The sequence below is a fragment of the Plutella xylostella genome, chromosome 14 (assembly GCF_932276165.1).
Source record: "Plutella xylostella chromosome 14, ilPluXylo3.1, whole genome shotgun sequence".
NCBI lineage: Eukaryota > Metazoa > Arthropoda > Insecta > Lepidoptera > Plutellidae > Plutella > Plutella xylostella.
This window is the reverse complement of record NC_063994.1, coordinates 3,580,804-3,599,564: the sequence shown is the minus strand read 5'-3', so window position 1 is coordinate 3,599,564 and position 18,761 is coordinate 3,580,804. Positions and strand designations below refer to the sequence as shown.

At 37.0% G+C, this 18,761-nt stretch overlaps 1 protein-coding gene across 2 annotated transcripts; it reads right to left on the bottom strand.

The window, feature by feature from the left end:
* Positions 1–13,342: 13,342 nt before the first annotated feature.
* LOC119693144 (uncharacterized protein K02A2.6-like) lies at positions 13,343–17,831 on the bottom strand. 2 transcript variants are annotated; one of them, XM_048625308.1, is made up of 2 exons: positions 16,490–17,831; positions 13,343–16,119 (listed from the first exon to the last, which is right to left on the bottom strand). In XM_048625308.1, exons 1-2 carry the CDS (start codon positions 17,507–17,509, stop codon positions 16,102–16,104), a joined length of 1,038 nt encoding a protein of 345 aa, XP_048481265.1. In that variant the 5' UTR covers positions 17,510–17,831; the 3' UTR covers positions 13,343–16,101. The 2 variants fall into 2 exon arrangements, with proteins under 2 accessions (XP_048481265.1, XP_048481264.1); XM_048625307.1 differs by having other exon boundaries at positions 13,348–16,119; positions 16,490–17,825.
* Between the last annotated feature and the right edge of the window lie 930 nt (positions 17,832–18,761).

Sequence of the window (18,761 nt, the reverse complement as noted above, 5' to 3'; positions counted from 1 at the left end):
AAACTGCAGCATGGCCACTGCCTCACAAAGACTCAACTGAAATTTAATTATAAAACTCATTATTATTCGCGGGGAACACCAGAAAACTCATTTAGACAATATTTTTCAAAGCCCAGAGGGACCTTGTTTGTTCACTATCGGGGAAACTTGAATTCATTAAGGAAATTGAGAAAATTGGACGGTGAAAGTGGAGTGGTTAGTTGTTTGTCTTATTATGCAAAGAATCATGATGCATAAATTTTTCTACAGGGTGTTGCAAAATTGGTATACTAAGCCGAAACCTACATGTGCAGCATGTTATATCTAAGCCCGAAACTAAAATCAGAATTTGGAAATTCGCGAAAAAAAAATTTTTTTTTCCATAGTAATAGTCACGTGACCAACAAAGTTTCTATGGAAAATGAATTTTTTTTTTTCGCGAATCTTCAAATTCTGATTTCAGTTTCGGGCTTAGATATAACTTGCTGCACACGTAGGTTTCGGCTTAGTATACCCTTTTTGCAACACCCTGTATATGGTACTGCTACCGTACCACCACCGAAATATTAAAACTATACCCTGTCCATTATATTATTGTTTTTTTGACATTCGGAATCCCAATGTCAAGTTGACAGCACTTTCGAATAGAACACTCGCACTCGATTCTATACGGTAGCTCTGTTTTTTTCCGGATCGGCCTACAGTTTCTATAACTCTATCTACCGATGACTGGTAGTTACCTACTTTCATACGATTTTGACAGGTTGTAACTTTTAATGTGTCAAAATAGTATGAAAGTACCGGTCATCGGCAGATAGACTTGTTTTAGAAACTGGCAGTGATCAAACCTATAGCACTACTGGTCCTCAGTCGAGGTTAAAAATAGAGTTTTTAACTCCATTTTCCCCATAACAATGGCTAAGCACTTTCAAAACGAACAAAAATGGGTCACAAATTCCCTACAAATCTCTAAAGGGACGATTATTTCTGAAAGTTTTCGAATCTAAACTTGCTTAATGTCATAAAGTTGACAAAATAGCCTAAATTTTCCAGTTTTCTCTACCATTCAATGAGGATTTTTTTATATCCAATAGGAATTTAATTCAGAGTGTGATATTTTTCATTATAGAAATTTTTTTTCTATTTCAATTTACTGGCGTGTAAGTGAAATTAAAACCAAACTACTAAACACAACAATCGTATTTCAAACTTAACCTCTTCGTCCTACAAAAAAGGTTACATTTCCGAAACCTTTATTTGACGAACCGTCACAGAATACGAAAGTAAAGAACCAACCGGAAACGCTCCGAAAGTAATTAGCGAATCAAGTTGAGATCTCAAACGACAGAGATACTGATAGGGCTCTTCGGGGCGAAGTAAACAAGGAGGGTGTTATCGCCTTAACATTGAGCCTCGTTGTGACGGGCGAGTTCACTTGCCTGGAATTATCGATCTCGGTATGACGATGGCAAGTTGGATATTTGTTGGTGTTGTGTTTCACGTATATCTCTAGTGGACGCTGGACGGACGACCTTAGGCGGGTAGCCGGTAGTGGTTGGATGATGAAGGCCGAGGCCCGAGTGTTGTGGCACTCCTTGGGAGAGGCCTATGTCCAGCAGTGGATGATTATTGGCTGATCATGATGATGATGATGATATACGTACGTAGGGTTTGTCACGGTTGTATTATTATTAGCGTGTCAGATTATGTATTGTCAGTTGCTGACTGCCGGGTGATTCAGAAGTCAAGGTAGGCCATAAACTACTTAAATATCTTTAAATTTAAATAATTCTTTAAATAAATGAAGTATTAGGTCCTTACATATGAAATTGGCTTTTTGTCGTACTGGCCACTTTGATCTCAAATATTACCTTTATGGTTAGGAATTCCAAATTCAAATTCATACAGCTATTTACTCATGCATTTGTGTTTCAAACCCCCTAATTCATTTGTTTTTTCTTCTTTTGTTTTTTTCTTTGTGTCACTCTGTTTACAAAATGGAAAACTTGAAATATCGCGTTATTTACGAGTATGAGTTCCACCGTGGTACCAGTGCTTCAGAAACGGCTCGAAGGATTAATGATGTGTATGGTGACGGTGTCGCAAAAGAAAACACAGTGCGTTTTTGGTTCCAACGTTTTCGTTCTGGAAATTTCGACCTGCAGAACAAGCCTCGTGGACGGCCGGAGACCAAAGTTGATAATGAAGAATTGAAGGCTATTGTGGAAGCGGATCCATCGCAAACCACGTCCGAGTTAGCTGCAGGCTCCGGTGTTAGTGATAAAACTATTCTTATCCACTTGAAGCAAATTGGGAAGGTGAAAAAGCTTGAAAGGTGGGTACCTCATGAATTGAGTGAAGCAAACCGACAAACGCGCGTCGACTGCTGCGTTACGTTACTCAATCGGCACAATAATGAAGGAATTTTAAATCGAATCATTACCTGTGATGAAAAGTGGATCCTCTACGATAATCGGAAGCGCTCATCGCAATGGCTGAAGCCTGGCGAACCAGCCAAATCCTGCCCTAAGCGAAAATTGACTAAAAAAAGTTGCTTGTAAGTGTTTGGTGGACTAGTGCCGGTGTCGTTCACTACAGCTTTCTTAAATCTGGCCAGATGATTACGGCAGATATCTATTGTCAGCAACTGCAAACCATGATGGAAAAGCTAGCTGCTAAACAACCGAGGCTGGTCAATCGCTCTAGGCCACTGCTGCTTCAGGACAACGCTAGACCACACACTGCACAACAGACGGCTACCAAATTAGAGGAGCTTCAATTAGAATGTCTTAGACATCCACCGTACTCTCCGGACCTTGCTCCAACAGATTACCATTTATTTCGCAATTTGGATAACTACTTGCAAGGAAAAAAATTCAACTTCGATGGGGCAGTCCAAACCGCCTTCAAAGATTTTATTGATTCCCGCCCGAATGGTTTTTTTAGTAAGGGGATCAATGAACTACCTATGAGATGGCAAAAGTGCATACATAGCAATGGTACATACTTTGATTAATTTAATATATTTCATTTAAAAAAAAAAACGACTTTATGTTCCTCCTATAGAAAACGCCAATTTCATATGTAAGGACCTAATATTACCACCGCTGGTAAAAGCTATGCCATAAAAACAGCACTTGTAAAAAAGCCAATTCTCGCAACTCAACCTTAAAAGTTGTGTGATCAACGTAATACCAAGTCGGTTTATTAATTCTATACCTACTTACGGATTCTCCTGTCCTAAACGTTATTCCTTATCCAAATCCACTATAATATCTTGTAGTGACCTATATATTTGGCTTCCGCCCAGCTCTTTCCACGGAGGCCGCGATATTATGTCTAAAGCATACGGTGAGGTACTATTTAGACAAAAATACACCTATCTATGCGTGTTTTCTAGACCTCTCCAAGGCGTTTGATCTAGTGTCGTACGACATTTTGTGGAATAAGCTGGACGGAATTATACCGAGTGATATTTTATCTGTGCTCAAGTATTGGTACGACAAACAGGTAAATTTTGTGAGATGGGGGGATATACTGTCTGATTCCTATAAAATGGAATGTGGGGTGAGACAGGGAGGGGTGACCTCTCCTAAATTGTTTAATCTCTATATAAATGCATTGATTGGGGAACTCAAACGCACTGGTGTCGGATGCCATGTAGATGGGATTTGTTTTAACAATATAAGTTATGCAGATGATATGGTGCTGCTGGGCCCCTCAGTCAATGCATTGAGGAAATTGTTGGGGGTTTGTGAAACATTCGCAAATAGTCACGGATTGTCATATAATGTTAAAAAATCGGAATTTATGTTTTTTTCTGTAGGTAAAAAAAGGTTTAGAACGGTTCCTGACCTATTTCTTAACGGTACTAAATTGAATCGTGTAAAAAGTTTTAAGTATCTAGGTCATTATGTGACTGAAAATCTGTGTGATGATGTGGATATGGAAAGAGAACGCAGGGCGTTGGCCATCAGGGGTAATATGTTGGTCCGAAGGTTTGCGTATTGCTCTAAGCAGGTGAAGGTTACCTTATTCAAAGCTTATTGTCGATCAGTGTATACAAGCAGCCTTTGGACTAACTATACTCAGAAGGCTTTCAGCGCCCTGCGCGTTCAATATAATAACACCTTCAGGATGATGATGGGGCTGCCCCGCTACTGCAGCGCATCAGGCATGTTCGCAGCCGAGCGCACGGATGACTTTTACGCCATTATCCGGAAGCGAACAGCGTCTCTGCTGGGCAGAGTGCGGGCCAGCGACAACAGCCTCCTGAGGGTGATCGCCGAGAGGGTGGATGGCCCTATCTTGAGACACTGGGTCCAAGTACTTAATTGGAACAGGGTAGGATCAGTACTCAGTGTTTCAAAATAGGGTGTGTAAATAAATATATTAATGTGTTTGTGTTTGTATTTAGCCTAACCTAGTATTAAGATTCATTGTTACTAACACTTACTATGGACTATGTGGTCTGAAAATAAATATTTATTATTATTATAAGTCTTAAAAAACAGATTGACTTGACAATCGCATGAAAACAAAATATTTAAGTATATTAACTTTACTACTAAATTGGATTGTATATGACATGTATGTAAAGTGCGATTGCCAATATTACCAATATATTAATACTAATAACTATTTCTTATTGAGTACAGTTCGGATTATGAAACAAATTCAAAATTACGTGGATGTTGTATACCGGGCAATGATTCTGAGCACGTAATTGCTGCACTTGAGCAGCGTCCGAGTGGCATAACGCGCATCGATAGTGGTTCTTATTTACATTCACCTTCAAGCAGATCTATCTGCCAGTTAGTTTGCAAAGATAATTTATATTTCAAAAAAAAATAAACCTACCTGATACTATATAATTATTAAATAATATTAAAAAAATATATTACGGCGTAGTATTTATCATTGCGTAGTCACAACTCTGACTCCTGTGCCGTAGGTTCCGCGTTTGACCCCCAGCATGGGCAGATATTTGTTTTGAGCCGGATATATGGACTCGGGTCTAGATAAATAGATAGAGAGAACACTTAATTTTTGCACCAAAAAGAATAATAACATTAACAAGTTGTAACTTAATTAGGGTACAAAAGCCGGTCTTATTACTAAAAGCTGTGTTTATTGGGTTTTGACTTATAGAAGTCAGTGTTATAGAACACAACACAAACGAGTGTAGAGATTATGGCAATAACCCTTCGGTTTTGGATGATGCCCGTTTCCTATTAGAGATTATTTACGGACAAAAACAATATAAAAAATATATTTTACCATTTTTATTCACTACTCTGTACCTCATACCTTTTTTTCGTCCGAGTTGCCCACAACAGTTCCAAATAGGCAAGTTCACTTGCTCGTGTGAACGCGGCAAATGTAAATTAGGAGAAAAGTTTTGTGCGTGATCTCGCCTGAAGGTTGCCATTTTGGAACTGAAACTGTTATAAGTTGCTACTTTCTATAGAAAGTATAGAATATAGATGGTACAGCGGAGAATTTATAGGGTGATGCTATTTTTGATTATGGGAAAGATCATTCGTCGTGGAATTTTATTGATTGAGAACCTACTCCTCGGAGTCGGTTAAAAAAACATAATTATTTTGACTTTACCTTCAATACAATAGTCAGCTTACTAACCGCAGTTGCTAACCGCCATTGCAATTTAGTCAAGAACAAGATCTTGCAATTTGACTGATTAAATATCCAGCCCACTTTTGAATATTAGGATTAAAGCTTTCGCTTCAAATGATCCGATAATTTTGTTTGTTTACAAAATGAGCAGATTTATTCTAGAGAGTCTTTCAATTCGTTATCTTAGCTTAGACCATAAAAGGGTGGTGTTATAAAATTGACATGTATTGTATGGCTGTGTATGCGTCGTCGTGTGAGTGTGTCTGTTTCTAGCAACGTAACTGTACAAGGGATACACAGATTTGGATGTAGGTTTTGTAGTTTGACAGGTTTAAAGATAGTGTTCTTGCAGCAACCATGTTCCATTATTTACGAGCTAATCTTACTTTAACTTTATTATAACTTGTAAAGTGTGAGTGTCTGTTTAAAACTCATTGACGCGTATATGTACTGCTGAAATGATTTATATTAAAGTTTACAGAACTTATACCTAACGCCTACAGATTTTATGCATCAGAATAACGCACAGATGACTTAATTCTATCTCAGAATTAACACCGAAAACTTTTAAAGACGAAGTCGCGCTTTTGGTAGAGGTAATAGTAGTTAATACTTCATAATATAATAGTACAAACGCTATTGAAAAAACAAATGAATTATTTTTTTACTGTAGGAAACCCAGAGAGCCCTTTTATCGAATTATTTGTACCTCAATTCTGGACGTGCATTACCGTGGCCCCTAAATAATCGAATAGATTAGATTCGGCGTTTTAAATCACGGCCATTTTGGGGTTCCGTAGCTTAGGTGAAAGGAATTCTTGCAATGCTTAAACAACTTAAGTATCCTGCCTAGTACATTTATATATGTCTTAGACGGAGCTCCGGTGATCTACAATTTAAATTATAAAATAGGTATTTTTCTCCTGTATTTGTTATGTATATCCTGATTTCAGTGATTTAAGAATGTTTATATAGAGATACATGTTGATTCTATGAAAAAAAAATGTATTTTTTTGTAAGGAATTGAAAGAGGAAAGGATCTCAGGACTGGATCGCTGGACAAACATGAAGTATATACGTGCCTGAAGAACTATTACGGATACCTACTGATACACAAACTTATAAAACACGTATTTAGCCTTCTGTTAAAGTGTGACAAAAAGTTACTACCTTCCTGTCTACGGAACAGTTTCGTGCGTATCAAAACACTCTCTTGTACTTTTTAGATAAATCCAATTTGTTGGACAAAGAGTGCTTTTATCGTGATGGCATTTTGGGCGATCTTTGAAAGGGGGGGTGAGGGGGGGGGGGGTACTGTCGGACAGCAAGGGGGTGCATGTAAATTATGTCCTCTTCGGCACTACCCCGGGGGCCAGTTCTGCTGATTACAAAGGTTGACTGGAAGAGATCGCTTTTAGCGATAAGGGCGCCCATTGAGTTAATCGATAAAGTAGTATCCTATTCTATTCTATTACATCGCTCTTTTACTGCTTTTAATACTGCAGCAGCAGCCAAATTAATTTATGTGAACGAGTAAAAGCATTTTTAACCGACTTCGAAAAAAGGAGGAGGTTCTCAATTCGTCTGAATGTAATTTTTTTATATTTTTATGTATGTTCACCGATTACTCCGCCATTTATGGACCGATTTTGAAAATTCTTTTGTGTTGTATCGGGTTGAGCTCAGGGGTGGTCCCATTTTTTTTTCAGAATTTTATTCCACCCCCAAGGGTGGGTAAAGGGGTAAAAACAGGGTATGAATTTCCATTTTGGGTACCTATTACCAGATTCTAATGAAATTTAAAACGTAATTATAGTTCTTATAACAAAAAAATATGATGGTGACCTTGAGCTGATCTGATGATGGAAACGGAAGGCAGTCAAGGGAACCCCCGAACGGTATATAGCAACTACCTCGTGTTTAGGCTTGAATGATTCGTATTGACTAGTAGGACTTATTGGTATCATTTGCATCTTAATTTTGATTGACAAATATTGCAAATAAACTAAAAACCATTAAATAAAATAATAATTAAAAAAAAATAAAAAACCGACCTCAAAAAACACTAAAAAGTAAGAAATAATTTAAGGTTTACACCAATTCTATGTGACAGTACAAATATACCTAAGCAGGAACTGTTCGATTTTGAAGTTGGTGCCATATTTCTTCAGATTACATTGTCACCGCACACAACAACCTTAAATTATTTCTTACTTTTTAGTGGTTTTTTGAAGTCGGTTTTTTTCAAGACCAGACTAATGTAATTATGTGTAGTAAGTGTAACAGAATGGGTCTAAGTTGTTATTAAAAAAAGGGTCTTTGTACCTATGACAAAAATAATCCTTTTTCGCTTCAGGACAGTTCAAGAGCACTATCCCTTAGTCATTATCATATAAGTCGCCGCAATACTGTCCTTGGCCTTCCTCATCCAGCTACTACCAGCTACTTGTCTCAGATTATCGGCTAGCTGGCCGGAGGGGGTCCCAAGCTACGCTTGCCTTTTCGTGGTCTCTACTACTACTCGTATCTCAAAAGACATGCTGTCACTAAATATAATTACACTCTCTGTAATTATATTTAAACAGTTACGGCATGTCCTTTATCCAGCAGGTACTTAGTCATAATCCAGATATTGTGAACCAGGTCCTTATATAGTATTTAAGAACTGGTTGTTGTGCATTTAGCAGAACAGGGACACAGAATGCTGCCAAGCCATCACGTCGGCACAACTATGTCGTGCATTTATCGGTAAATAAAACCAGCTATTTATAATGTGCTACGTTCTTCATTATTTACTATGTGCATCGTGTGTCCAATATGCTTGTTTAATGAAACATTTGTCACTCGTTGTCGTATCAGAGTAAAAATATCAATCAGAGTAACAGTTATGAATTAATGTTCGGTGGTGGTAATCCCACTGTAAGGCCTCGCAGGATAGACAGAGGTGCTTCTTCCTTTACCTTTCGGTTATTTCACTTCACAGTAGTAATATAAACTTTAATCGAAATAATTGAAGACGATTGAAAAGTAAAAATGTAGGAGTCTCTCCAATTTGAATATTGGATAATCGGATTCGTTCTTCAAATTTAATTTTATCGTTGACTTTTGGATCGATCACGCAAAATGGGGTAGCAAATTGAGTTTTTATTGAAATCAGCTGATTTAATATAAAAAGTTCTTGAAAATACAATTGCTATCATCGTTGGAAGACGTTGAGTCCTCTGTCACGAACCGCCATAATTATGGCGATCACGAATTGTCATGATACTATTCAATCATAGGTAATATTTAAGAGATGTAATATGAGGTTGTGATTCTTGTAGAATAGGCACAGGAAATCGTACCCTGCCGGACCGTCTCATATGGTAACGTTGTGCTCATACTATAAGAAATGAAATTAAAATAAATACGAATATGCCAACTCTCACCGGGTGAATCAAATCGGTGCACTGTGGTAACACAGCCTATATTAAAACATTACACGCCAATCACATACATCCACTCTCATTGCCATTGCATTGCACTAAAGCTTCAGACTGCATAATATATGTCAATAGCATCCTCACTTGCCCCGCCTCTTGGCTGAAGGCCGTAATACACGTACCTGCACTACGATGCACACGCGTATACGTTTACTATCATCAACTCATGCCCCGCGTCTTCGCTAAGGGCCGTAATACGAGTACCTGCACCTCAATGCACACCCGCACACGTTTACTATCATCAACTCATGCCCCGCGTCTTCGCTAAGGGCCGTAATACGAGTACCTGCACCTCAATGCACACCCGCACACGTTTACTATCATCAACTCATGCCCCGCGTCTTCGCTAAGGGCCGTAATACGAGTACCTGCACCTCAATGCACACCCGCACACGTTTACTATCATCAACTCATGCCCCGCGTCTTCGCTAAGGGCCGTAATACGAGTACCTGCACCGCAATGCACACTCGCATACGATTACTGTCATTAGCTCATGCCTCGCGTCTTCGCTAAAGGCCGTAGTACGCGTACCTGCATCGCAATGCACACGTGCATACGTTTATCATTCTTTCATCATCTATCACTCTCTCATATCATGTTTCGTCACTATTAATGATTTATAAACATTAAATGTCGGTTCTGTAGATACCGACGAAGGGCCTCCAACCACCCCTTATAGCCCTCCCTGACCACACAGTATATTCTCTTCTCACTAGTTAAACATTTACCCAAGTCACAGTAGTCCACTCTTATTTGGGGTACGACTTCAAATTACCGTATGCTTAACGACATACCAACATTAGCATAATCAATGTCAATAGCAATCACAATTCAAACACCAAGAAAATAAAGTATAAAATGGTTTCCACTTACATTATCTCCATAGTTTCGTTACTCATTATAAACACAATTGGTCCATCAAGGAATAAAGTGTATAACTTATCAATCATAAACGAGAGATAAAAAGTAAGTAGAAAGATCACTTAGCTGTACTCGCTGTAACTATTGTCTGAACCGGGCCATCACTCCCGAATCGGCTCCACGTGCCTGGTCGCCTCGGTTCCGCTGCGCCGGGTCCTCACGATTCCACGGTACTGATCACCCCCTCACTCTGACCGTCTGCTCACCGCGGCTGCTCACACAAAAGTGGCGCTCCACCACACCCGTCGAGTCGCCCCGTATTCACTTCTACCCACTAGTTACCGATATAAATTTTAGGCTCGTCTACACTATTGAAAATTCTACTCGATTTAAGTGAAGTCGAAATGTGATTCGCGATCTTTCGCGACACTCCCGGCAATAAGAAAGTGAAATAATAATATAAAGTCAATAAATAATGTCTATTTTACACTATACGTAGTATCGGTAAATCCGTTTATAGTAGTAGGTATATAAGTATGATTTATGATATTACTATACTGTTTTTACTAATAAGTATACTGTTACAACATTATTCAGTAATTCAAGCAATTTTCTATTGCAAGTTATATTTGATACTTCTACTATGTGGCTTCTATTACAAATAATTCATCCTATTTTCTGTTATCTTCTATTCTTACTACACCTCTTCTTTTCTAACTACCTATACCTCTTCTTGCATTTACATTTATTACTGATACTCGTATCTGTCACATAACACAAACGACTGTACTGTTATTTTCTGCTTTTAGCTATTGGTCCTGTTGACTTCAGCATGTAGACACTTGAACACTATATCTTAATACTCAATCAACGATAATCTTAAATCAAATAAGAATTAGCAAACAAACTATTGTGACAGTTTACTCGGGAGCTGTGGCTGGCCTAGCCGAAACCAAGGGGTAATGCACAAAGGCTCCACTCGAGAGAGCCACGCACAGAAACTTCGCACCCTCTCTGATCAGAATAGAATAGATCTATTTCAACACACAATAATGTATTCGGTGTCGACACGTCTCCCATATAGCTAAATTAACGCTTCACACTAAACAATATAATCATGTCATATTCTTATCATTTATCTATATTATATTGTATTTATTGTTTGCTAGTTTGCTTCTAAGTATATAATATTAGTATCCCAAATGAATGTTCAATCTACAACAACTATATTAATCTCTTCCTCTATAACCATACTCTAACTCAATTTTATTATTCTATATGTATTTATGTTTTGGTATAAGTGGAGTGTTAGCTACTACAAGCTATTATCTTGAACTACGTTCGAAGACCCTCCCCGGCACAGAAAAACTTTTAATTTGAACATCTCTAAGCCTTAGCTTTTATTATAACAAGCATTAGAGTAAATTTCTGTGTATTGTAATATTTTACATTCTGTAACCTCCATCATTATTGTTATGCTTGAACTTTAGGAGTGCTATTCTGTCTTTTCATCCCTTCATATTAGAATACCATTAAATAATCTGTCTCTTTATCATTAACAGATTATGATATAAGTTTGGAAACATTCATTGCAACAAGTATTTGTAATAGGCCTAAGTTGCTGGGAATATTATGTGATAGTAAACCCACATAAAAGTCAAGAGAAGTCCTGATCATGAATAAGATACTTTATGTTATATTTGGAAATAAAACCATAAATTAATTAATTAGGCTTTAATGAGCCGTTTTCCTTGACAGCTGTCAGTTGAGCTTTTGGGTAAGCCGATAGATGGCGTGAAAACGCAGTGTATCAACTGTCAAAAATTACATAGAGAGCAAAGAGTACTAAACTCAGAATAAGAACTCACTAGTTCTATTCCGTTTTCGTAACTCTATCTTCAGATTGGCAAGGGACCATGATCCATAGTCCTTAGGCATTATTACAGTATAGCAGTCACTATCATAAGAGTCACTATCTCACAAGAGTCACTATCTCAAAAGAGTCACTATCTCAAGTGCACTAACTCTACAGTATCAAGGGAGGAGGAGCAGATAGCTCAACTACAACTCAATTAATACAGGAGAAACACAAGGAAACTGAGAAAACTTGAAAAGAACGGCTGTACGCACAATCGCACTGAACGCTGAAGCAACAGTGACATCGACATCATAGAGAAAATAATACTACAATTCTACCTACAGTGAAACTATAAAGTCCTGAAATTAAATGAGGGCACTGCTATCTTTCATGTAGCAACCCTATATAGCGAAACATAACTGACTTTGATACTTGAAATTTTGCCTGTTAACTTCCTACCTATTTACCTATGTATTTAAAAACAACTTACCATCCACAAAAAAGCTCTTATACAAGCTAGAAGGTGTTAATATGAAGGGTAATAGTGAAACCAATAAATATTTATTTAGATAACGTTATTACAACTGTATAAAAAAACTGGATCTGTTGACGAAGGGCACACATAGAAAAGACATCAATATTTCTTTTTGGACGGCCAGTTCTGTTTCTTCCAGGAGTTAGAAATATACCATATATTTTGCCCTCTTTAGCACGCTGGTCCGATATAACTATAAAATAAAATAAAAAAATCTTTTTGAGTTACACAAAGCCCCCCAAATTCACACAATGTGAATTTAGTAACTAAGTAAACAAACATATATCTTCAAGTATCAAAATGTTAAGGTTTGACTCAACTGAAACCAGATGAAACCTACAATCAGTGGTATGTAAACAATGTTCGACTTGGGCTCTAAACCTAGGTTTATCGATAAATGAAGCGTTGGTACCAATAAAAAATGAGTTATTACAATTTGTACAATGCTACATACCCGTCATAGACGCTGTACGAGCGTAAACATCCTCCAAATTCGACAAAATGTGTCCAGCTGATGTTCCGCTTAACATTGTATTAAAACTCGATAAATAACTTCACTAGCTTGACTACGAATATTTTTCTTCATCTTCCTAATTGCAACCAAGCGTAAATTGTTGCTTTTATCTAGATTATCCTTATAATTAATAAGAAAATTCAAAAAAACAGCCAACCGCCTATTGACATAAACAATTGTTATGACTTTTATGTTTCTTTTCTAATGGTGCCAGGCTCCTGAAAATTTTAGTTCCTCAAACATTAATTTCAGGACTTTATAGTTTCACTGTACCTACGTCACTTTCACATTTCGTTAGCCTCACAGAATAACATATTGTGATCTGAGTGTGTTCTGAGGGTTTGAGAGTTGGTACAACCCCAGACAACGCCATCTATTTCTCCAAAAAGGAACTTTTTTTTTTTTTTAACAAACGCCTCATTAAGCTCCACACAATGTTGACATGAACGCGTTGTAAAAGAGAAGAACATAGAGTATATAATACTTAAAGGTCTATGGTTTAAGGATGCGTTCAGGAATCTCACATTCTCCCCGACTTAAAACAAAACAATAAACTCTTAAAATAACTTTATAACATGTTTTTTATAATGAAAAATAATGTTTGCCTATCTATCTTATAACTACTAACTTAATAACTAACCGACAGTTTTGGTTTCCGCACTAAGTATAGCTAACCTAGGTCTAAAAGATCAGAGCAAGTAACCATTTGATTGACATGTCTCTTCCATCTCATCCCTTCTACATCTACTATGTATGTTACATTAGGAATCGATTCCTCAATAATGAGGCCCTGAACCCATGGCTTACTATCCCTTCTATAATCTTTGACCATAACTTTTTGGCCGACCTCAAATTTAGTTTCTCTATTTCCTTGCTCTCTACTTTGAACTTTATTGTATATATCTTCAGTTAGTGGTGGTGGACGCAGTAAACTGAAACGGTTCCGGAGTTCTCTCCCCAGCATTAAGCGAGCTGGTGAAACACCCGTAGTTCGCTGAGGTGTGCTCCTATAATCCGAAAGAAACAGGTTTATAGCATAAGCCAAGCTGTTACCACCTTCTTTGATTTTAGTTATAGCTGATTTGAATGTTTCCACAAATCTCTCAGCAGCACCATTTGTGGCTGGGTGGTACGGAGCTGAAAATGTGTGCTTAATCTGAGCCATTTTTATAAAGTCCCGAAATTCAGAGCTGGTAAAGGATCTACCGTTATCTGTAACTAAGTGTACCGGAAATCCATATCGTGCAAAAATATGCTTAAATGCTTCAATGGTACGACCTGAGGTAATGTTTGACATTTCAAAAACTTCTGGCCATTTTGAGTAACTGTCAACCACCACTAAAAACATTTTGTTATTAAATGGCCCTAAAAAGTCAGCGTGAATTCTATACCACGGAGAAGGGGGTATAGGCCATGGTTTCTGTATTTTAGAAGGAGATTTACTATTTTGCAAACATACAATACAATTTTTTGATATTTCATCTATCTCAGTATCCAAGTTAGGCCACCAAAAATAAGATCTAGCAATTTCCTTCATGCGAATGATTCCAAAATGGCTCCTGTGTAATTCAGTTAATACGGAACTACGCAGAACTGATGGAATTAACAAGCGATAGCCCCAAAATACACAACCCCTATCAACTGATAACTCAATATGCCTGTTAAAATATGGTAACAGTTCTTTTGGTAAATTGGTTTTGTCAGGCCAACCGTCAACCATATATCTTATTATTTTAGATAATATTTGATCCTTTTTTGTTTCCTTCTGTATTATTTTCCAGTTTAAGGATTCCATTTCTGAATCATTCACATGACAAATATTACTTAAATTAGTACTTGCACAAAGAGAATGTATTACATTTATATTTTCTTCCTCTACATCTACAGCAGTTCTAGACAAAAAATCTGCCGGGTTCAAAGATGTTTTGATATGTCTCACTTTATAGTTAAATGCTGATAAAAATATTGCATAATGTTGCAACCTTTTAGCAGCCATTTTTGGAATGCTCTTTGTTGGGCCAAAAATCCTCACTAAAGCTGCATTATCTGTTTCCAATTCAAACTCCCGTCCATAAATAAAGTTATAGAACTTAGTTATTCCAAAAATGACTGCCATTGCTTCTTTATCAATTGTTGCATATTTCTTTTCTACATCATTTAGTTTTTTACTTGCATAAGCAATAGGCTGAACCATACCATTATGGTCTCTATTCGATAACACCGCAGCTAACCCTGTGTCAGAAGCATCACAAGTTAGAATTAAAGGCAGCTGCGGATCATAATGTTTTAAATTATTTGCAGAAGCTAGTTTTTCCTTAATAAGTTTAAATGCACTCTCGCATTCTGGTGTCCAATTAAACTTATCTTTTTTGGTACATTCATACAATGGGGTGATGATGGTAGCCATATTTTTCAGAAATCGAGAGTAATAATTTAATTTCCCCAAAAAGGATTTGAGTAGAGTTAAATTTGTAGGTGCTTTAGCATTTATCAGCGGTTCAATGTTTGATTTTATAATATTTACACCATGTTTATCTACCCTGAATCCAAATACATCAAGACTGGTCACAAACAATTTACACTTTTCAGGTTTCAGTTTAAATTCACATTCATTTAATTTTGTTAGGACTTTACATAAGGTGTCCCATGTGTCCTGTAAGCTGCTCCCTTTTATATATATATTATCAATAAATACAATAGTGTTGGGAATATCTGTTAATTTTTTAGACATCAATCTTTGAAATGATCCAGGACCCGAGCTGACACCATAAGGTAAGAAATTATATCTATAAGTACCAGCCTCTGTTACAATAGTTGTACAATTTTTACTCTCCTCACTTAGAGGAGCTTGTAAATAAGCTTCTTTTAAGTCCAATTCGCAGTAGTATTGCCCATCTTTTAACGTATTTAAAATATCATCAATATGTGGTAGTGGAAAATGGTCAATCTCTAATCCAGTGTTGACAGTTAGCTTATAGTCTCCACATAATCTTACTGCACCATCTGGTTTTAAAATGGGCACCACCGGTGTTCCCCATTCACAGTGTTCCACCGGACTGATTCTACCATTTTCCAGTAACCTATTAATTTCATGCTTTACCTTATCTCTTAGAGCATATGGTACTCGGCGTACGGGCAAACACTTTGGTTGGGTGTCTGGTTTTAGTTTCAGTGTTATCACTTCATCTTTAAAATTACCCCAACCTGGACTAAACACCTCTGCGAATTGTTCTTTTACATTTCTCCGTGCATCTGAAACAGTTAGAACAGTGTTATTTCCTAAATCCAAACCATTTTGTACATTTGGGGGCCAAAGTTTTAGGGCATTAAGCCAATCTCTGCCTATTACTCTTGGAGAATTATTATTTACCACAAAAATATTCAATGACTCCCTCACTTGATTTAATGTGACTGGTACTTTTGTTAAAATACCTAATGGTTTTGTAATACTTTGATCAAAATTTTTGAATATTATATTCGACTCCTCCAATGTGAATGTATTAAGGTATTTAACTTTATCTGACATTGACACAACTGTCACGTCAGATCCAGTGTCTAACTGGAATGACATGTCATAACCGTTGACATTCAAGGTTATAAAATGAGGAGGTATCCTACTTACACTGTGAACAGCATAAGTTTCATCGTATAAGTTTCTTATATTTTCTACTGGTTCCTCCTTTACTTCCTCCGGTGTTTGTGCCTCCAAGACATGAGCCTCACGTTTTCTTCTTTGGCACATCCTATATATGTGCCCTTGTTGACCACATTCTGAGCAGAATTTCTTGGCTAATGAACATTGTGACTTAATGTGATTGTTTTTTCCACAACAGAAACAATGCATTTCTGTATTAGCATTGTTATTTTTTTTTATTTTCATTCTCATATTGGGTTTACGTTGTTCTTGGGTAAAAAAAACCTCAGTGGTTTCAGGAGCATCACCTGTGTGGAGAAGAGCGGCTTCCACTGTGCGAGCCAGTTGTATGCAGGCTTCTAAAGTTAAATCTGCAGAGCCCTTCATTAGCTCGAACTTAATTACTTTTGAGGTTACTCCATCCATAAATTTTTCTTTTAACTGGTCATCAATATCTTTAAAATTACAACGATTTGCCATTTTTCTAAGTTCCAATGCATAGTCTTCTATACTTTCACGTGGTAGTTGTTTTCTTCGTCTAAACTCAGCCCTTTCCAATACTGTTGAGACTGGTTTTGTATATTTTTCTTTTAATTTTGTACACAATTCTTCATAACTTAGTTTTGTGGGTTTATTCGGTGCACATAAGCAACTTAATGTTTCAAATACCTTTGGTGTTAGTTTGGTTATAAGCAAAGGCACCTTCTTGTCATCAGAGATATCATTAACTAATATGAAACATTCCAGCTGTTGTACAAACACCTCCCATTTATCGCCGTCAAACGGCTTTATTTCGCCAAACATCGACATTCTGTGTTGCTTATTTTCTGTTGTTATTTTCGATTTATTTTTATAGTGTTCACTTAACTGCTTTCTAAGTGTGTCGATACTAGCATTTTTGTTGCAATCTATGCCTTCATCCGTTAAAATTTGGAGTAATTCTGCCTTTGAACAGAGATAGATGTATGATCTCTTGCCTGTTTTAATTAACTCAGATGCTGCGTTCATGTAGACTGCAACTTTCCAAACCTAGTCCGTGTTCTGAGTCTGAGTTTTTTTTTTTTTTTTTATTTGTATTCGTTGGCGCTTTTACGATTGTTACCAACTTCACACCGTCACTTTTGATGCTTCACTTTTATTTGCGTTTTACCTTTTTATTGTTAATTTTTGTGCACTGATTATTATCACACTTTAAACTGCAGGTTCTGAATCTCGTCGCCAATTGTTATATTTGGAAATAAAACCATAAATTAATTAATTAGGCTTTAATTAAGCTCCACACAATGTTGACATGAACGCGTTGTAAAAGAGAAGAACATAGAGTATATAATACTTAAAGGTCTATGGTTTAAGGATGCGTTCAGGAATCTCACACTTTAGTATTCCTAAACTGAGGCTAACTCTCTCTTGGTCTGACACTGGACTTGGTTATTATACAGAGTTTGATGACACGGTTAGTGATACACCGATATATGCAATTATATGTTCTGTCTATAGTTCTGTTCAACGTTCTATGAAAGTTCAGATGTATGGGTAGGTTCATTACTTATAAATTAGCTCAACCTTTCCAATTACAACGGGCACTGACTTTGCCACTGACTCTGACTGTGACTCTGACTCTGACTCTGACTCAATGAACAAGTATAGTAGTACCCATTCACTATAAAATGCACACAGGTTACCATTTGCATATCTGTCTATCTGCATTAGGGCATGCAACACCGCAATACCGCTATCGGACCCTTTTAGGCTATAAATAAAGCGATTAGGATATAGTTAGCCTTGTGTTCCTATATACCATGAAAGCCCTCTTGTTTCCAACCGTTTAATGCAGTTTTCGGACGTTGGAAATCTACTGTTGTCCATGCGTAAACAAAAATCAATGTTAAAAAATATATATTCTAAAATATAAACTCTAATACTCAATTGTTGTAAGTAAAACTAAATTTTATTGCCTTTTCTTGTTTAATTTGGTCCTACACGACCTTTAAACACAATATATGCCATTTATTACAATTAAGTCTAATACCGGCACCAATACCGGAATCCCGGTATTGAGTTGTAATACCGGAACTCTTGAAAATTTATCCGGTATTGTATGCCCCAATCTGCATACTTGCACTAAGGTCTTCTTATCTTATCTTATAATTACATCATATTTCAGTTACATTACATCCCAATTGGGCCTCAAATATTCATTTCATTTATTCACACTAAAACACAGCCAACATCATGTGCAACACATGTACCTACATGTGTT

Excerpts from the sequence above, each read along its gene's own strand:
- LOC119693144 (XM_048625307.1), bottom strand. The coding sequence starts at position 15,598 with ATGTCTAAAAAATTAACAGATATTCCCAACACTATTGTATTTATTGAT.